Raw genomic sequence first — 21772 nt, forward strand, 5'->3', positions numbered from 1 at the left:
TTGGAATCTCAGTTTGCTAGAGACAATCTAGTCCTGCCCTCTAGAGGGCAAACCTGCTCCATATTCTGTGTGACTGACATCCTTTAAGATATACGAAGACCACTTTCTTCTCCACGCTAAAGAAAGGAAGCTCTTTCAGCCACTCCTCACAGGGCATGGTTTCCAAAACCCCACCACCATCCTGGTTGCACAAAAGCATTATAAAACACCAGCTTGAGAAGTCATCGCTTGCTTTATTATTACAGAAATATGCACTTTGACAAATGGATTTTTTCCCTAAATTAAAAACAAAACACATTTCACACATGATCAAAACAAGGCTTTCTTTAAATTATGATAAACATTATTTTAAATATATCAGTGTTTAAAAACGCAATGCGACCTATGAGCTAAATCTTCCAGTCCCCATTTCCTCCCACTGCATGGACTATTGAACCTCTTATGCAGCATGTGGCTCTGTGGTTGTTTACTCAGAAGTAACTGCTGTTGAGGTGAAGAGTACCTCCTCTTTTGTGAGGATGCTTAGGATTCGTGGGTTGAATCCATCACAATGCCGTGTGAATGTTACTTTCAGCTCAATGGTTTCTGCTTGTGCAATTGAATGTTCTGCCCCTTTCGTCCCCTAAATCTGACCAGTGGGTTCTTCTGCCAATCCTCTGGAACAGGTTCTGGAGGGCAGAACAGAGGAAGGCAAGTCTCATTGCACAAGCAGAAATCCTTGCAATGATGTAATAGTATTAGCTGAAGACCACCCATCACCTATAGTTAGTGATGATACCTGGTCCCGGCCTCTTGATTTCACATTAGATTATGAGTCCATTTACACTACAATAGCAAAATGAAATCAAAGCAGAGCTGAACATAAGAAGAGCTCTGTTGATCAGGCCAAAGGCCCACCTAGTTCAGTTTCCTGTTGTCACAGTGGCCAAGTAGATGCCTCTGCGAAACCCACAAGTGAAACAACAACTCTCCTCACTTTTGATTGAAGTAACTGGTATTCAGAGACACACCCTGGTCTCTCTATAAGGCACCATTTCTTCCGTTCATTTGCGATGCCCCGTCAAGAGAAACAAGACCAAAGACAAAGGATACAATTAAGGGCATGTAAACACTGCAATCAATGGAATACAGGGTTTTCGACAGTGTACAGTTAGGTCCCTGTGGGACCTAACTGGGCACAATAGTACAGAAAGCACATCTTAGATATGTCTTTCAAAGAATTTAAGGGAAAATAATATTGTCCATCTAGTTGATAGGTGTTTGGGATGAAAGCTCTTCTTCATCAGCCAAGCCACGAAGGCCACCTCTTTATCCCAGCTGTCTCTTGTACAATATGCATGGAGGAATTCAGTAAGATGACTGATAGCTTGAAGTGCTGAAGCCATGGTGGTATTTGGAAAATCTGGAAGTCTTGGCCAAAATGCTCCTTGGAGTTATGGACCGGCTGTACATCTCAGCCCAAGGGCGGGCGGGCCTTCTCATATCAGGCAGAGGACGTTTAATGGTGGACAGCGAGCTGGTCCTGGTGGCAAGAGCTGTTGAGGTAGCTGGATCACTGTTGCTGCACAGTGCCTGTGGCTCAGGAGCACATGGGGTAAGGGTTTCCACTTTGCACGCTTCTGGGAAGACTTGGAGGATTGGTCCAGGAAGGTCAACTTCAATAGGAGGGGGCTGGATGACAATCTTCATCTCTGGTCCTTGGGAGACGCATGAAGAAGAAGTACCCAACACCCCACACACTTTAGTGCAGGATAAGGCACGTGCCGTCAGGGCTTTGACTTCCCCTTCTTCGCCACTGGTGATGGCATATCGCTCTTCACCACTGGTGATGGCACCGGCAGTGTCACACGGGTTGTAGACCTCTACTGTGCACTCCTCTGCAGCAATTTCCAAAATAGGGCCAGGGATGGTGACCTCAATCGGTGGTGGGTATATCACCACTTTGGAACCAGGACCTTGTGTCACACATGCCGGTGTGCTATTGAGACCGCATGGGACAGAGGTAGAACGAGTCATACGCTGTGGGGTAAGGGAGCAGTCAGAAACTGATGTAGAGCGGGCGATGGCTTGTGGCTGGGAACCACTAGGGACACAGGGGTTTGAGGTCTGGATGAGGCATTCGTTGGGGTAGCTAGTGAGGACTGCACCTGGGATTGTAATGCTAACAGGAGGTGGCTGTATCACCACCTGCGAGTCAGGGCAGGTGGTCGTACAACACGGGGTGTCTCCACCGGAAACAGCACGCAGACCAGAGGATTTAGTGACAATTGCTTTGGAAGATCCATCACCGCACAGCTCGGAGCCATTGGTGAGACACGATGTCTGGGTTTCCACCAGACATTGGTTAGGGGCTGTGGTGAGGCTCAGTCCTGGTAGAGTGAGGACCATCGGTGGTGGATGTATCACCACTTTTGCATCCGGGCACGAAGTGACGCATGGTGTGGTGACGCACTTCACACCCGATGTGGACATTCTGCTGGAATGGATTTCAGCCTGGAGACAGAAAATAGGTCAGGGAGAAGCAGAGTTAGTTTGGTGTTCTGAGGCTATTTAAAAAAGGACATACAGTACTTGGATGGAGCTACCATACTTCCATCCTCATAAAAAGTCCATTAGTCTCAGAGAAGTGATTGTAGCTTTTCTCTCAATTCCCCATATGCCTTTGTACAACCTCAAAGCCCCCAAATTTACCTTGGAATTTCACTCTTGGCCAAGTTCAGAGTCAACAGGAATGTGAAGACCCTCTTCCAACCCCTTCCAGTGTTGTCTGTCTACTTACAACAGGTTAGGGGAACCTTTGGCCCTCCGGATGTTGTTGGAATACAACTCTCATGGTCCCTGGTCATCAGCTATGCTGGTTGCTGGAGCTGATGGGAGGTCAACAACATCTGGAAGGCACCATTTTCCATACTTGCTTTCCTATAAGTTTATCAAGTCCAGATTCTAAAATTTCGTAGACATCCATGTCTACAAAAACAGTTTTAGCCCTGCTGATCTTCCTAGACTACAACTCCCATCAACACTTCTGACTATTGGCCAGACTGTCTTCTGGGGCTGTTGGGAGTTGGAGTCCCACAGCATCTTGAGAAGGGCCACAGTTTTCCCATCCTTGAATATAAGGATCATCTAGAGAAGTTGTATTGTGAGTTGGTGGTGGGGAGGAGAATGCAAATAATAAATTAATAAATAATCTTCCATCTGTGTTCTTCAAAACTCTACACAAAAGGAAGACTCTCCAAATTCATTACAAACTCTTCATGTGCCTGGCTGTTCTTGCAATTTTGGGGAGACCATGGAAGAATCTAGGGAACCAGGGCCGTGGCTCTCTGTCACTAACTTCCCACTGGAAATGGCAATTGCACCTGCTCACAAATGACCAGCCTGCCTCAATTGCTCCAAACGAATTCTTTCCTGCCTGCCTGGGATTCTTTGTGACATTCCTAATGACCTGTTTGAATTTCTTCTGCCTTCCACATGGCTTGCATGGCTGGTTATTATGGTGACTTGCTTACATAAAGCAGCCCCATGGCCATTTTGGAAACATCCTTTCCTCTGGGTGCAGGTCACATTCCAAAGGGTACACTGTCCTCCCTACGTCCCATTGCCTGCTCACAATTTTCCCTTCTCCTTCCTTCCTTCCTTCCTTCCTTCCTTCCTTCCTTCCTTCCTTCCTTCCTTCCTTCCTCTGATTCCTTGACTTCTTTGAGAATCCAATTCAATGAGGAGCATTGTGAATTTGGTACATACCTGCTTCACTCTTGCTTGACACTAAGGAACTCATCACCTATGTGGAGTTACAGGTCTATTGCCCCTGGCTTTATATGTGTTAGGAGAGCTCAGGCACTCCCTGATTATTATTATTTTTTCTCTCTCTCCCTAGCTTTCTCAGCATTTCTAATTATGTCTCACCAGCCCAAGCACAACCCTTGAAAGGCCCAGATGAGATCAGGGATGCATCATAGAAGTAGACGCAATGACAGACCGGTTAGGGGAGGAAAGTCATCTACAAGACGGGTGTTTCTACAATGAGGAAACAAGTCAAAGGGGAAGAAGAAGCATTTGTGGTTTCTAAATTAGAGGCTGGAAAAGGTGTGTCTATATTAAGGGTTGGACTTCAAAAGAAATGATAGGGTGAAATTCCCCAGTCGGGCTTTCAAATAGAAGACTAAATTACCCAACCCCCCAAGAAAATAGTTCAGTTCAGCAAACTTCACCAAAGTTTGAGCTAAATCAGCAACGCCATTGACTGTGCCCTCCACACTCTGCAGGGTCTGTCCTACCATGAGGCAGTGTACAGCAACCATTATGGGGGGGGTGCTTGGCAGCGGGAGCCCTCAGGTGCCCCCCTAAACAACAACCCAAGAAAGGGCCATAGCTCAGAAGTAGAGCATCTGTTTTGAATGCAGAAGGTCCTACGTTCCGTCCCTAGCATCTTCAGATAGGGCTGGGAAAGAAGCCTTGTCTGAAGTTCTGGAGAAACACAACCAGTCACCTTAGAGACAGTACTGACCTAAATGGACCAATGGCCTGATTTGGTATAAAGGAGATTTCTCTATGTTGGACAAAGGGCTGCTGCCAATCAATATAGGCACCAATGGTTGGACTCTGCATAAGCTAGCTTAGAATCATAGACTTTTCGAGCTGGAAGAGTTCCCAAGGGTCATCTAGTCCAACCCCTTGCAATGCAAGAATCTCAGCTAAAGCATCCATTGCAGACGGTCACCCAACCTCTGCTTAAAAACCTCCAAGGAAGGAGAGTCCTTAACCTCCTGAGGGAGACCTTCCCACGGCCGAATGGCTCTTACTATCAGAAAGTTCTTCCTGATGTTTAGTCCGAATCTCCTTTCTTGTAACTTGAAGCCATTGTTTCGAGCCCTACCCTCCAGAGCAGGAGAAAACAAGCTTGTTCTCTCTACATTCCTATTTTCTAAACAAGACCTTTGTTCAGAACCATGAGGACTGGAATCATACTGATATTTTGAAGGTGAGGGCTGCATAGTTCAGTGGTTCAATCTCAAGCATCTCCAGGTAGGTCTCCCTGCCTGAATCCCTGAAGAGCCACTGTTGGTCCTTGCAGACGATGCTGAGGTAGATGCACGAAGGGTCTGGCTGGATATAAGACAGTTCCTAACCCACCTGCTACCCTCAGGTTCTGCGGGGGATGACATTCCATTGCCAATGATGAGGTAGCCAACTTCTCTATATGGAATGTTTGTGTGGGGATATTGTATTTTCCCAAATGTTCTAGTCAGCCTGGCTCCCCTACCTGTGGAATGTTCTCCAACACAAAGCTTTTATTTTTAGAATGCCAGCCTATTTAAGTTCTATTCATGTCTCTTAACATCATTGCTATTGTTTTCTTTTCTTTTCTTAGTTTGTACAGAATAATGAAAATCTGGCTGGTTTTAGCTTTCATAGCCGGTCTATGTCTTGTTAGATTGGACGACGACATCTTGATGTGTGTCAACATTCAGTTTTGCATCTGAATGGAATAATTCTACTGTTGCAGGTGGTTTTTATTCATGCAATGACTTCATTGAGTTGTTTTATATGGCATGCTTTAGTTTTAACTCTTTTCCCAAGCACAACACCCATAGAACTATTATTATTGTTTAATTAGGGTGGCTCATAAATTCAAGAAATTCTTTTGTTTGCTCATTAACCCAGTTTATGGCCTGCCCTTCATTACACTGTCATCTCAAGGCAGTTTCCAATACAAAGTCTAAAAATGTAAAACAATAAAACACATCAACATAAAATCCAGCATAAATAAACAAAGTTTGATGGGAAAGAAATTGCTTTGCATAAAAATGCATCCCATTTTGTATCACTGGCATCTTCAGGGAGGGTTGGAAGAGGCAGAAGGGTTGCTGGCAGTCAGTGTAGACAATACTGAACTAAATGGATCAATGGTCTGATTTGGACTAATGCAGCTTTTCATATTTCTGTTTATGGCAGCTCTTTATTCAGAATGATGAGGACTAGAATCTTAGAATTATTTTTGAGGGAAGATCCATAGTTGTACAACATCTGTGTTATATCCAGAAGGATTCCAAGTTCAGTCCGCAACATCTCCAGGCAGGGCTGGAAGAAAACCCAGTCTGAACTTCTGGGGAGCCACTGACACTCAGTGCAGACAAGTCCACTCCACCGGAGGGCGGTGTTGTGGCACAGCATCTGGGACCTCCCAGTGACCCAGCTGGAGGATGGAGGGATGCCGCCCGTGTCATGGGGACTCCCAGCTGTGTCACACCCCCAGCTGTCCAATCGGCACGACCGGGGGTGTGGCTACAGAGGGTCTTCTCGGTAGAGGCGCCCGCCCTGTGGAACACCCTCCCATCAGATGTCAGGGAAATAGGCAAGTATCTGACTTTTAGAAGACATCTGAAGGCAGCCCTGTTTAGGGAAGTTTTTAAATATTTGATTCTATTTTTAATATTCTGTTGGGAGCTGCCCAGAGTGGCTAGGGAAACCCAGCCAGATGGTGGGATATAAATTATTAGTATTATTAGTATTACTACTGCTACTGCTACTACAAGCCGTTTAAACTGCGGCATGGCTTGGGGGTGTCCTCCGTTTGCTGCCCCTCCTCAATAAGGGTATCCTATTAAAGGGATCCAGGGGTGTGGATCATGTCCAAAGCCTGGGCATAGTCTAGGGCCATGCCATGACCCCACAGGGGACCCTGGGGGTGCCTCTATTTGACGTTTGTCATAGGGCTCCCCTTACTGGTGGTTTACCCTTAGTGAGACTCCCTGCAGATGGGCAGGAGTCAGGATATAGTCTGGTTTCACCCAATGCTTAAGCCAAACCACTCAAATCAAAGTTGTGGCCTATTTTATCCCATTAACCTAAAATATTCATGTCCGTGTGTTTATTATATAAGGGAACTGCGGGGACAGGGGCCTTGGCATGCAATATAGAATTAACTAGACTAATGGTCTGATTTGGTATATGGCATCTTCATGTGTTCTGCTTGGCCACCATGAGAACAAGATGTTGAATGAGATTCACCTTTGATCCCATACAGCAGCCAGACTCTTCTAGTGGTCTTAATGAGAAGAAGAAGCCTTCAATACATCAGGAGTGACTTAACTTCTGAGAAGGAGCCCCACCCCCATGAAACCTAGAACTTGAAGCTGCTTAACTGCCTCACTGTGTAACTGGCACAGAAGTCTCATCAGGAAGAGGTCAAGGAGGAACCTGAGAACCTCCATCCCTCTCCTTCCTAGTTCTAGTTATCTCCTGCTTGGACTACTGCAATGCGCTCTGCGTGGGGCTACCTTTGAAGGTGACCCATAAACTACAACTAATCCAGAATGTGGCAGCTAGCCTGGTGACTGGGAGCAGCCGCTGAGACCACATAACACTGGTCCTGAAAGATCTTCGTTGGCTCCCAGTACATTTCTGAGCACAATTCAAAGTGTTGGTGCTGACCTTTAAAGCCCTAAATGGCCTCGGCCCAGTATACCTGAAGGAGCGTCTCCACCCGCATCGTTCTGCCCAGACACTGAGGTCCTGCACCAAGGGCCTTTTGGCAGCTCCCTCACTTTAAGAAGTGAAGTTACAGGGCCTTCTCAGTAGTGGTGCCTGCCGTATGGAACACCCTCCCACCAGATGTCAAAGGAAAAAACAACTACCAGACTTTTAGGAGACATCTGAAGGCAGCCCTGTTTAGGGAAGCTTATCATATCTGAAGGACTATTGTATTTTGATATTTTGTTGGAAGCCACCCAGAGTGGCTGGGGAAAGCCAGCCACATGGGAGGGGTATAAATATATTATTATTATTATTATTATTATTATTATTATTATTATTATTATTCCTGAGCAAGGGCATTGTGATTGAGGGGAACCTACCTAGCAGGCTGCACACCTTGATATATGCCGTGAAATGAGGGCACGGGTAGCAGAGGTGTAGCAATACATAAAGGAGAGAATCTTTGAGTAAGCTCCAAGATGGGCGTAGTCCACTTATCTGAATCATGCACTACTGGAGTGAAAGATGGGAATGAGATGCCCACACACAATTGTGACAGATGCAAGAGGGAAGGGGGAAATATCTGCGTACCCATTTCGCAGAAATAAGAATGCAAATCCTTTCTATGCTATCTATTGCAAAATGCAAATTATGTATGGCTTGAATCCATCAGGAGCTGTGTGTTCAGTTATGGTGGAACCAGTTCTATGGCGCTCCCTCCCTGCTGAGATCAGCAAGCCACCTCCCTGTTGAACTTCCACCACCTTGCGGAAAAAAGACTTCTTAAAAATCAGCAGGTATCTTAAATCATTTCTGAGTTTATCCCAGTGGTATTTCTTTAGCATACCACGGATGACTGTAGCTAAGTGGTATACAATTGATCAAAATAAATAGATGGATATGTAAAATAAACTCATCTGTCGAAAGGGAAGCTAACTTGACAATTCAGAGAGCATTTGAGAGAAATGAGAGCGTGGTGAGCAGGGTGTGGATGGCATTCCAGAAGCTATCTTAATTGCTAAAGGGCTAGTCTCATCATCTCAAGAACCAGTTTAGGCGGGTTTCCAAAAGCAACACTTTGACTTCTGAACAAATAAATGAGTCGGTTTGGAGAAGCCTGGGATGAAATGAATATACAGAGCACGGGATTCATCTGTTGTATTTACTGGGATATGTTTGCCAGAGGGAGAAACTGCAAGTATCCTTGATATAAACCAGTTCCTTGCTCATTTTTAATTAAAGTGAATGCACCTCACTCCCATTTAAGACCTTCCTTTAAATTTTAGACTACTAACAACAAAACCCGTACTATGGTTGACATCAAAGAACTGGGTGCAAGTCAGCATCAGGGAATATGCGACTTTCCAGCAGCTGTTGGGCTGTGTCTCCCAGCATCCCTGGCCATTCACTGTGCTACCGGGACTGATGGGATTTGGATACTGGAAAAATCTAGGGGTCCACAGTTTCTCCATCCTTGACCAGAGTCTCCTCAGGATGCCCTTATTATTATTGCCAATTTGTGATTATTTGGGTGATTATTCACTTCTGATACTAATTACACCAGCAAGAGTTTAAGGGGTGGGTATATAGCTTTCTTTCCAACTGGTACACAGGCCATAACCTCTTGCTGATATCCTGTAAGTTTTTACACTGCAGATGCTCCTGTTTTGCTCCTCTTTTCTTGAACTATAGCACGAAGTGCCCCTCCAGATAATGCAGTAGCAATAGAGAAACACTACAGAACAGCTCATAAAGCAGAATAATACCACAGTATAAGTCACCAGTATTGCACTCTTATTGCATCAATAACATGTTTCAGAACACATCTACCAAAATAAATAGATTACAAACAAACAAGCAAACAAACAAAAACACCAGTCTGAAGTGGCCGCAGATCTATGTCCATTCCCAATCATTTCTAGAGTCAGTATCTTGGAAACCTGAATAAGATATCTACCTATTTATTGTCTAATGCTATATTGAAAATATGAATAGAACTTGATCAGAGATCAAGAGGACAATCAATTTAATAAAGAACGGGAAAATTTTATAAGTTACTTGAAAGAACACTGTAAACAATTAAAAACATTGGCAGAATTGTAAAAAAAAGCAAACACTTGCAATGAAGCGAGAATTATGGTTACAACTGAGTTTTAAGAAAATATGGAAAATATGATACAATGCAGTTTGAAAAGAATATTTAGGGAAACCATGGAGGGGTGGAGGGAAGTCTTGGGATTCTGATAATCCTATTTGTAAAATGATTATGATTTGAGTATGATGGTAATTGCTAAAAATGAAAGTGAATAAAAAGATTTTTTAAAAAAGAAAAAGAAAATGTGAATGGCAGGCCATCTCAATTTGTATTTTCCAAAGCAGGGTGCAATTTTTAGCCAAATGGGAATTAAAGGAGGAATTGATAAATGTGGTTATCTTTGTGCCATTAAGGGTATCTTGATTTTCAGCCATGAAAATCAAAAGTGGAAGGAGACAGAAAGAGAGGATAGCAGAAGGATGCTGTCAGGAAGGGAGGGGATGGGAATGGGAGGTGGCTCAGTGGTAGAGCATCAGCTTCGCAGGCAGCCCCAGGTGAAACCCCCAGCATTTCCAGGTAGGGCTGGGAAAGGAAGTTGCCAGTCAGTGTAGACAATTCTGAGCTAGATCGACCAGAGGTCAAAGACAGTAGAAGGCAGCTTCCTAGGTTCCAGTTAAAATACAGAGAGGGGACTGAAGACTGCATTGGAATGATGGAATTGTTGACAAAAGATCCTTGCAAGTGAAATTCAGAATCCAACAGGGGATTCCTTCTTTGAATGACTTATGTGGTTTTACTGAAATTTCTCCCCATCCCTGTTTCTCAGCCATACTGTATCACCACCACCAAAAACAACTACAGAGAGAAGAATAAGAATGAGTAGGTGTATTAAGAAGAAGGAAAAGTTTGCAAAGATTCATCCTATGGTTTCCCATAAGCATCACTGAATTTTGACTTTTTTCCGCTGTCAATTGTAGTGAACACCAACAGACAGTCATGTACAGCAAAACACATGCATGCCCACTCAGATTTAAGCCTTAGTGACTTAGATCCCAAGATGCATTTAGTGAAGGAAGTTCACAGAAGGAAAGTTTCTACTCCCTTGTCCTCTCTGAAGCTACCTGTGGCCTGGGGATCAGGGCCTCCAGACCATTGTGGAATGAAGAGGGAGGTTCATGAATGAAGGAAGCAGTGTGAAGCTTCCTTGTCGTGACCTTACTCAGCTCATTTTAGATTCTAAGCCTGGTTTGAAACAATCCCTCTTCCCCCAGCAAAACCCAGCAAAACACCCTAGGAGGACCTATCTGATTCTCTGGAGAAGTTTTTAGGGGGTGCAGGAGGTGGGTTAGGAAAACAACTTTTCTTCCTTAAGGTATCTAATCTTAGGATCCACAGAATTGTAGAGTTGGAAGGGATCCTAAGAGTTATCTTGTCCAAACCCATGGAATCTAGTAATATCCAGGAGTTATGAGTGCCATGTCCCTTCCTTAAACAATTAAACAAAGTCATGGATAAAAAGGTAGCTGTCAATGGTCCAGATTTTGACTGATGTGAAAGGACGTAAAGGGGCAAACAATTTGACTATCAACTCAAGCATTACAAAGAAGTGCTCTTACACAAGAATAGAGGAATCTGCCTTATATTGAGTTAGAACACTGGTCCATCTAGGTCAATATTGTCTACACTGAGTGGCACTTGCCTTCCAGGATTTTAGGCAGGGGTCCCTCCAATCCTTACCTAGAGATGGCAGGGATTGGAGCTTGGACTTTCTGCTTGCACAACAGGTGCTCTGTCTGAGTCTTTCAAGATGCTTGAAGAAGCATTCTTGTTTTAATCCAAGGTGCTCCCATTTCAGTCAACTGGACTTCTCACAAAATTAGCAGGTCCTAGATGGGCTCCTTGTTGGGTTGTGGGGGGCAATTCAGAACGGAAACAGTCAAAGAAGCATCATAAGCAAGCTCATGTCAAATCAGGCTTACCTGGTTCCCTCTGTGGCTGGATTCAAATAAGCTCTTTTTAAGAGTCATGGCAAGCTTTTATAAAGATTCTCAGACAGCCTTAAGGGGATGAGGCAGCCTTTGAACACAAAGGTCTTAATTATATCCCGGCCAAAATTTGCTCCACGCGGCTCAATTTGCTCTAATTGTCGAGAAACCTGCTTGTGATCTACTGCTTTTTTTATTCTTTGGATGAGACGTGATGTTTGTCTTACACATGTGGCTGTTTTATAGTCAGGAACAATTGAGAACGCATTGCTTCATGGGCTTTATTATTAGCCTAACCTCAAAGCGAGCTCTCTGACCACAGTGCATTGGCCCTTCGTGTTCTTTATGGGAATCATTTGGGAGAAGTCAGTTGCATAGGCTTTTCTTTTGCCTAACTCAGAAGATACCCCTGAGCGAAACTGATTCCCAGAAACTTCCTGATCCAGCCGCATTAATTTTTTTCAACCACATCTGAGAGATTATTCAAATGACACTCCATTTTCCCCCTACATTAAACTTCATGCGATCTCTGAATGTTCCACCACATGTGACTTCAGGACACAGTCTGAAGTCTTTAGACAAGGGTGGGCAACTGGTGGCTCTTGGTTGATGTTCAAGAGCTCTGGGCAAGAGATCAGATCAGGCCTCTCGCAGGAGTGATCTTGTCCCTCCTCTGGTGGTCCACTGGGCAGGGAGATAGACAAGAAAGGGTGTCGGGGAGAGAAGAGAAATAGAGAAGCAAAAACCTTTGGGGAGAACGTAGAGAGGAATGGGTGAGGAGCCATTGCAAATGTCAGCACGGGAACTGTTGGGATGAAAGGCCATTCCACAACCTGTTCCTTTAATTGCCTCCTCTAATTTATTCAGTCCCACGTTCCACACTGCCTGAATCCTCACCAAACCACAAAGATTTTCTAACGTTAATTATGTAATGGGAGCATCTGCAGGTTGCTACAGGTTTGGGTTGCTTCTGTTCTTTTGCATATCCCCACCACCACCAGAAACAGAAGAACTTGCTGAATCAGGCCAAAGATCCATCATAGTCCAGTGTTCTGTTCTAACAGTGGCCCAACTGATCCTATGAGAAACCCACAAGCAGCACATTTGTGTTTCCCCAAATGGAGAAGCTCTCATACCAAGATGAAGGTCTTCTGGGCTTGCGTGTTGAGCACGCTGTTTTATGGAAGTGAGTCGTGGGCAACTGACACCCACCAGGAGTGATACTTCAGTGGTTTTCATATATAAAGCATCAGGAAGATTTGGGGCATCACATGACAGAGTCTCAAACAAAGATGTGCTCTTCCAAGCCTACATGCTCAGCATGTTTATACTTCTGTCTTAGAGACATCTAAGTTGGCTTGGTCATGTACAGAGAATGGAAGATGGCAGGATTACCAAGGATGTGCTTTACAAGGAGAGGGCTTCAGGGACTAGGCCTGTTGGCAGGCCAACTTTGCATTACAAACAGGGCCGTCTTACCCATAGGCGCTAGGGGTGTGGGACACCCAGGCTCTGGGCTCTCAGGGGTTCCAGGCTGAAAGTCCAGGGCCCGAGAATTAAGTCTGGGGAAGAGCCCGCCCATTGGTTGGAGCACCGCGGCAGGTTCTTCTGCTGCAGGCGGCTCTGCGCTGCGAGTTTGGGAGTGACCGAGCCAGCGAGATGCTGAGGCGGCCAGCCGGCTCTGTCCTCCTGAGCACCTGGGACTGGGCAACCGGAAGGGGGGGTTGGGCAGATCTTTGCACCCCGGCACCCTGATTACAAAGATGTCTGCAGTCATGACATGAAGGCTGGCAACATTAACCCTTCCATCCTAGACGACTGCAGTGCTTAGAGACAAACAGTCAGTTCTTGTATCCACAGTAATAACCAGAGAAGAAATGATCACTGGGAGGAGCATGGTGCAACTGTACAAGAGAAACCAGACGCCTTCTTCTACTCCAGCTGCAACAAAATATATCTATCCCATATTGGTCTCTATGGCCACAGCAGGCGCTGTAACTCTGCAACAGTTTGACTTTACCTCCAATAGCACACTCTTCCATTGTCTCCCAGACAGATGCCAATAAAATAATCCAGGGGTTTTCAACCTGGTCCCTACTGCCCACTAGTGGGCATTTCAGGATTCTAGGTGGGCGGTAGGGGGTTCTACGGCACAAGCTGAATCCTCCTTCCATTGAGCGCTGGTGGGCGGTAAGGAAATTTTACCATCAAGAAAGACACATTAGTGGGCGGTAGGTATAAAAAGGTTGACTACCCCTTAAATAAGCAAAAGCAAAGAATAAATAAATGACAAGAGAAAGAAGCCAATATAAACCAAGACACCCCTGCTCCTGAAGATGGAATGGGTAGAGAATGATGAGTGTCTAAGTCCAAAGCATAGGAAATAAAATTCCACCAGATTTCATAAAAGCATTCTGGATCTTCTGAACTTCCTGGAAACACACAGTTTATATGAATCCCCATATTCTTGTGCGAAATAGCCAAATACATTTGCTTTCCAGGTTTTCTATGGCTGGGAATTTGAAATTCTAGTCGCAGCTAACATCCTGGTCGAAAGCCCTTTAGAGTGACAAGTATTCATGTTATCTGTCCACGTTTTTGAAATTGCCTTTTAGTGTTGTAATATGCCCTGGGATCTTGGGTGAAGGGTAGGAAATAAATAAATAAATAAATAAATAAATAAATAAATAAATAAATAATGAGGTGACAATTCAGCTCAAGGTGCTCATATAGAATGTTATTTAGAGTGACTGTTACAGCATCCCTCTGATGCAAAGTCATCTGGCCTTAGAATAAAAATGTATAGCTTATGAAGCAATATCCTGCAATCAAATGTTGCTGATCTTATATCCCCATAAAAGAAACTATGAATAACTTTGCAAGTACTTAGCAGGCACAATTCAAAGTGCTGTTTTTTGATCTATAAAGCCTTAAATGGCTCAGGACCGCACTACCTCAAGGACCTTCTCTCTCCATATGAACCTATGCAGACCCTGAGATCGTCCTCTGAGGCCCTTCTTCGTGTGCCTCCTCCATGAAAGGTCTGGAGGGTGGCAACACGAGAACAGGGGCTTCTCTGCAATGGCTCCTCTTTTGTGGAATGTTCTCCTCAGGGAGGTTCGGCTGGCTCCTTCATTGTACCTCTTTAGATGCCAGGCAGAAACATTTATCTTCAGCTAGGCCTTTGGCTGATTGGCTGGTTGACACCCAATGCCCTTTGAAATGTGTTGTGGGAGGGGGAATTATTGCTTTGTTGTTATTGCTGTTGTTTCTGCATCCAGCCAGCCTGTGACATATACAGTGGTACCTCAGGTTAAGTACTTAATTTGTTCTGGAGGTCCATTCTTAACCTGAAACTGTTCTTAACCTGATGCACCACTTTAGCTAATGGGGCCTCCCGCTGCGCTGCAAGATTTCTGTTCTCATCCTGAAGCAAAGTTCTTAACCCGAGGTAATATTTCTGGGTTAGCGGAGTCTGTAACCTGAAGCATATGTAACCTGAAGTGTATGTAACCCGAAGTACCACTGTATAAATGTAATAAATAAACAGTAATAAATAATGAATTTGAAATTGAATACATGATTCACCATATCAAAAGTATTGGAAACTGCCGTTCTAATGGAATGATCTTTCCTGGACAAAACGCTATAGAAGGAGAATTTTGATGCAATGATGCATATGATCAGAACCAGATGGCTTTTGTTTTGGAGCGGGGTGGTGGTGGGGAATATTTCATTGATGCAGATCTGCACCAATGCCCTGCACATTAGGGATAAAAACAACAACACACTAAACAATTTTCATATCTGCTACTTTACTTTTATTGCCTCCCTGCAAAGAGTGGTTGCTCAACGCACAGGATTCCACAGGCGAATCTGTAAGCAATTGCACAAAGAAGCGATCTTGATGCAACAGTGTGTACGCGGTCACATCAAAAGCAATTGTTTTGCTGTAGTGCTTTTTATCAATGAACACATCTGCATTGGCAATATGGAGAGGGCAGGAAGACCAAATAGACAACAGAAGGATGTGAAACCTGTAGGTTTAAATTTACAGAGAAAGGATCACGCCAGTTGCAGATGGTGTTACAGTGCTCCTCCCTTGTTGAGCAGACCCATTTTTGCAAGCAATTATTTTCAATTGAATGCCCCCTTTCCTGTTATTTTCACAAATATATGACTACTATTTTATTAAATTTTCCTCTAAGGAGCTCAGTGTGATCACAGCACTCTCTTCTTCCCCATTTTTATCCTCAAAACAACTCTGGGAGGTAGGTTAGGTCGGGAGACTGGCCCAAAGTTACCCAGTGAATTTCATGGCGGAGCAGAGATTTGAAACTTGGTATCCCCCACTTCTTAGTCCAACACTCTAAACACTAGACCACAGGCATGCGACTTCCTCCTCTAACATGCAACTTTTTGTACTAATTATTGGGTTGGAAACAATTCGGGGGGAAATTTCGAAAGGTGGAAATATCACAGCACAGCTGCATTTGAGGAAGCCTCAACTAGGTAGGTTCATATTAAAAATGAATATCTCTCCAGTAACTATGGCAAACCAAGATATGAGACATCAGGTCTATTAGAAGCATACAAGCCCATTAAGCTCTGCATTGCACTCTACAAACTCCCACATATGTTCTATTTCATTTAGCTGCTGGAGGGTGGAGTATAATTTAGGATGTGTAGCAAGAAGACTCGCTAAAATGTGTGAGCTGTACTCACACGTAATCGCCCATGGTAATTATGGCCCGCTTCCATGTACACTCACCAAAGCAGCCCCTCTGCCTGCTAAACCTTCAGTATAATGTGTGGTATGATCCAAGCCATGGGCCTCCCTCCAGCCATTGAAGAGAAGGTAATGCATATGGCCACAACAGTTTCAAGTTGCATTAGGCATGGTTGGAGTGAATAACATAAGAATCAGGCCAATGGTAACCTGTTCTCATATTTTATTGTTGTTTAGTCATTTAGTCGTGTTGGACTCTTCATGACCCCATGGACCAGAGCACACCAGGCACTTCTGTCTTCCCCTGCCTCCCGCAGTTTGGTCAAACTCATGCTGGTAGCTTCGAGAACAGCATCCAACCATCTCGTCCTCTGTCGTCCCCTTCTCCTTGTGCCCTCCATCTTTCCCAACATCAGGGTCTTTTCCAGGGAGTCTTCTTTTCTCATGAGGTGGCCAAAGTCTTGGAGCCTCAGCTTCAGGATCTGTCCTTCCAGAGAGCACTCAGGGCTGATTTCCTTAAGAATGGATAAGTTTGATCTTCTTGCAGTCCATGGCACTCTCAAGAGTCTCCTCCAGCACCATAGCTCAAAAGCATCAATTCTTCGGTGATCAGACTTCTTTATGGTCCAGCTTTCACTTCCATACATCACTACTGGGAAAACTACTATGGAAAGCCCCAAAGCAGAACAATAGTGCTCTCCCCACTCACCATTCCTGGTAACTAGAATTCTGCCTCTGGCAGTAGATTTTATGCTGCCCCACCACTGCTACAAGCAGCTAAATGCATGAGCTGGCAGATAGGAGCAAATGAGCTACCTTTTACCAAATCAAACAACTGGTTCTCCAAGCTCAGCAGTGTCTGCACCAGGGATGGTGAGCCTGGGGCCCTCCAGATGTTGTTGGAGTATGACTCCACTCATCCCTGACCATTAGTCATGCTGGCTGGGGTTGATGGGAAATGGAGAGTCCAAATATATTGTTGAACTACAATTCCTTTCATCCACGACCACTGGCTCTGTTTTCTGGGGCTGATGAGAGTTGGAGTCCAACAATATCTAAAGGACCACAGGTTGCCTATCTGCATTGGGTCTCCAGATTTTCAGACAGTGGCCAGTCTTCTCCAATCCTATCTAGACACCTTAGATACCTAGATACCTCCCATCAGATGTCAAGGAAATAAGCAACTATCTTACTTTTAAAAGACATCTGAAGGCAGCCCTGATTAGGGAAGTTTTTTTTAATGTTTAATGCTGTATTGTGTTTTTAATATTCAGTTGGAAGCTGCCCAGAGTGACTGGAGAAACTCAGCTAGATGGGTGGGGTATAAATAAATAAATTATTATTATTATTATTATTATTATTATTATTATTATTATTACACCTTCAACATGTAGAGCATGTGCTCAGTCATTGAGCTATGGTTTCCAAAAGTATCAAGATGACAGAAAGTCAGGGCATATGCCTTAAGAGTAGAAGATTGCCCTTCATTCAAGGATTATACCTGTGGTAGTCTATGAATAGTGGTTAGGGAGCCTGATGAGCAGTGGTGAGTCTGGGTTCAAATCCCACTTAGCTGTGGAGCTAGCTGGGTGTGACTGGGGCCAGCCACTATTCTACCTAACCTAGGATTGTCATGAGGATGAAATTGTGGTGGTGGGAAGACTGTGTACCTGGTACTTCTTGAACTCCTTGTAGAAAGACTAGGATAAAAATGCCATTAGTTATAATTATTTAAACTCCACCCTGGCTTTCATGTGGAATCATCTTGCTTTATATTCTGATGAATCACCTGACTTCAGTCTTCGTGGAAGAAAGAAAATGAGAACTTGCTGTCTAGTATATTATTACCACATCTGGGCCAAGAGCAAAAAAGTGAGTTGAAGTTAATGGTTTAGGGAGACGTACCTATTATTCAAGGGCTGGGAGACAACAGGTCTCCAAGGCGCATGGTGACTGAGGCATCTGTCTAGGGAAAGCCAATTATGGGAGGCAGGAAAGAACAAATTATTTCTGCAGGTGCGCTTCTGTTCCATCATAGAATTGTAGAGCTGGAAGGGACCCCAAAGATCATCTAGTTCAGGGTTCCTCAACCTCGGCCCTCCAGATGTTTTTGGCCTACAACTCCCACGATCCCTAGCTAGCAGGACCAGTGGTCAGGGATGCTGGGAATTGTAGTCTCAAAACATCTGGAGGGCCAAGGTTGAGGAAGCCTGATCTAGTTCAACCCACTGCAATGCAGGAATTTCAAGTAAGTATCCATGGCAGGTTGCCGTCCAACCTGCTAGGAAGGAGAGTCCACAACCTCCCAAGGGAGTCTTACCCACTGTCAAACAGCTCTTACCATCAGAAAGTTCTTCCTGTTGTTTAGCCAGAATCTCCTTTCTTGTAAGCTGAAGCCATTGTTTCTGGTCCTAACTTCTGGAGCAGGAGAAAACAAACTTGCTCCATCTTTCATGTGACAGCCCTTTAGATAGCTGAAGATGGTTATCATATCTCCTCTGGGTCTCCTCTTACCCATGCTGAAAAACCCCAGCTCCCTAAAGAGTTAGACTAGAACATGGTGCTGATATACTATGGCTGATACACCCCATATGGGACAGCTGCATATTCTTGCATTGTATGGGTTTGGACTAGATGATCCACAAGGTCCCTTCCAACTCTGGAATTCTATGATTCTAAAGTGTTCCTCACAAGGCTAGGTTTCCAGACCATTGATAATTTTACTAGCCCTGATCTGCCAATGCTCCAACTTCTCAATATCCTTCTTAAATTGTAATGCCCAGAAATGCACACAGTACTCCAGGTGTGGTCTGACCAAGGCAGAATATAGCAGCATTATTTTTTCCCTTAATTGGGACACTAGACTTCTGTTGATGTAGCCTAGAATAGCGCTAACTTTTTTGCTGCTGTATCACTCTGTTGACTCTTGTGAAGCTTGTGGTCTACCATCTTACATTTGTGCAGCTTGTGGTCTACTACCTTATATTTGTCGCATGCCTTATATTTGTTCTGCTGGTTATTAATTAATTAATTTGCTTATTGCCCTTCATCCGAATATTCTAGGGTGGTTCACAACAGAAAACGCAAAACGAGAATACAAAATACGTAATAAAACAAAAGCAAATCAATAACACCCCCTCCCCGTAGATACTTTTAAAAGCCACAGAATGTTAATCAGTCAGATGCCTTGTTAGAGAGAAACATTTTTGCTTGGTGCCTAATGATATGTAATGAAAGTGCCAGGCAAGCCTTCCTGGGGAGAGCATTTCACAAGCAAGGAGCCACTGCAGGAAAGGCCCTTCAGACTTCTCCTGGAGGAGGCACATGAAGAAGCGCCTCAGGGGATGGTTATTCCTGCCTAAGTGCATTTGCCCCTATTGAGATTCAAAATGTTAGTTCGGACTCGGTTCCCCAATCTGTTAAAATCATCTTCGATCCCGATTCTGTCTTCTGTAGAATTAGCTACCTCTCTCAGTTTTGGTGCCATCTGAAAATTGGATGAGCACTCCTTCAATTCCCTCAACCAAGTCATGTTATAAGGATGTTGCACAACAATCGACCCAGGACAGAATCCTGTGTCACCCCACTTGACACTCTCTTCTCCCCCAGGATGAGGAGAAACTATTAGTAAGCATTCTTTGGGTTGGGTCAGTCAACCATCACAGATATGCTTAGTTATTGGTGAATTCCATGGAGCTTTGGTGACATTTTGATCACATCCTCACCATGCATTTAATGCACCTGATGAAGATCAGGGAATAGCTATTTGTTCCCCACAAAACAAATAAGAACAAAATTTGTTCCCCCCCCTCTCCCCCTCCACCCACTTTTATGTTATTTATTGGACTAGAACAGCCACAAAACCCCTGGAGAGATCCAACAGGAATTTGGTTTGGCCTGGAACTGACCAGATACTGAAATCCTTGGACAGTTACAACCAAGGAGTCTTTGAGTTCTAGTATGGTAGCCTTGGATGAGGACAATCAAGACCAGGGTGTCAGAAAAATGTTTCACATTGAAAATGTCATAGTTCAGATGCATAAGATATCCCAAGATTTTTATATAAAAAATAATAATTATGGCATTTCCCCCTCACTTTTTCTCCAAGGAGCTCAAGGTGGTGTCCATGGTTCTCCTCATACTCAACCCCCACAACAGCCCTGTGAGGTAAGTTAGGCTGAGGGCAGTTACGGGTCCTTGTTTTAGCAGACAACTTTGCATAATTCTGCTACATAACCACATGTATGAACTCCATCACTACTCGTAAAAATCAAAAATAATTTTACAAAAGTAGGTACAAGGAAAAGGTCATCTCTCCTAAGCCCAACCAACCAGGCAAGGAGATTGAAAAGTGGGAGGAGCATCTCTAGATGGAAGCTCCCATTAAATGCTTCACTTTTCTCCACCCTCTATGTTTGAACATAGTATGTTGAGTGACCTTAATGATCAGCTGGATAGATCAGCTGGTTAGAGAGTGGTGCTGATAATGCCATGGTTGCAGGTTCAATCCCCTTATGGGACATCTGCATATTCCTACATTGCGGGGGGTCAGACTGGATGATCCTGAGGGTCCCTTCCAACTCCACAATGCTATGATTCTAATCCTAGCTGGAAATTGGCATTTTCTCTGCCCACTGCATGATTTTCTTTCTCTTTAGGACCTTGAAGCACACAAAGCCCTTCCTGTTGTCTTTGCCAGCTTCTCTGGACACCCAAGCACATCTCAAACCCCACCTCCCTTGGAAAATGCTAGGTGCCAGATTTAGAGGCATGGCCACCTAGTTTCATCCCTTGGACCAAAGGTTTCTGCTCCCCTTCATAGGTTGTCATGCCCAAAGGCCCCTGTCCATAGCCTCCCACTCACTAAGAATATGAGCCAGAAGGACAAAGCTTTCCATGCCAAGCAGAGAACCCTCCCTATTCCACCAGGAAATGGGGGAATCATCCCAGAGACTCGCTGAAAGATCCCAGGGCCTCTGGGGGTAAGCTTTCATTCCCTCTTTCACTGAGTTAAAAGGATCTCGGATAATCAGGGTAGGACATACCTCAGCCTGAGTGCTTCCTCCGTCAGTTTGTAGACTTGATAAACCAGGTACCTGACTCGGCATACAAAATTCTTTTTCTTCCGTAGAATCTCCCTTCTCAACAACTTGTGTCTCCCTGTAGTAATCTTCCTCCCACGCCCGATAAGCCATTTGACTTGCTCTCGGTGTATTTGATGCCATGCTCATTATCTCTCAGCCTCCAGCAAATCTGCTTGCAAATGAAAGCTGTTGCTGATGTTTGGGAGATAATGACAGGTAGGCTCTTTATGTAAGAAAGGAATAGATGTGTTGCATCGCTTTGCTTGCTCTGCTGCGCATGGGAAGAGTGCCCTCTCTAGGGGGTGAGAGAAGACGACAGCGTGATCCCAACAGCAGAACCTGCGTGACCTGTAATGCAGTTAGTGATTCCGGGAAGATTTTTAGCAAATGAGTCAGTTGCTGGCTCTGCACGCCTTCTTTCACTGGCATAGCACCAAAAACAAAGAAGAAAGGTCAAACC

The 21772-nt window shown here is 44.4% G+C and overlaps 1 protein-coding gene across 3 annotated transcripts; it reads right to left on the bottom strand.

The window, feature by feature from the left end:
* Positions 1-213: 213 nt before the first annotated feature.
* LOC310694220 (uncharacterized protein) lies at positions 214-21498 on the bottom strand. 3 transcript variants are annotated; one of them, XM_083477231.1, is made up of 2 exons: positions 21274-21498; positions 214-2493 (listed from the first exon to the last, which is right to left on the bottom strand). In XM_083477231.1, the coding sequence occupies exons 1-2, from the start codon at positions 21457-21459 to the stop codon at positions 1348-1350; spliced, it is 1332 nt and encodes a 443-aa protein (XP_083333357.1). In that variant the 5' UTR covers positions 21460-21498; the 3' UTR covers positions 214-1347. The 3 variants fall into 3 exon arrangements, with proteins under 3 accessions (XP_083333357.1, XP_083333358.1, XP_083333359.1); XM_083477232.1 differs by lacking the exon at positions 21274-21498 and adding an exon at positions 11494-11726; XM_083477233.1 differs by lacking the exon at positions 21274-21498 and adding an exon at positions 3748-4155.
* Between the last annotated feature and the right edge of the window lie 274 nt (positions 21499-21772).

This window comes from Podarcis liolepis, assembly GCF_965112155.1.
Source record: "Podarcis liolepis genome assembly, chromosome: 15".
In the NCBI taxonomy this organism is placed as follows: domain Eukaryota; kingdom Metazoa; phylum Chordata; class Lepidosauria; order Squamata; family Lacertidae; genus Podarcis; species Podarcis liolepis.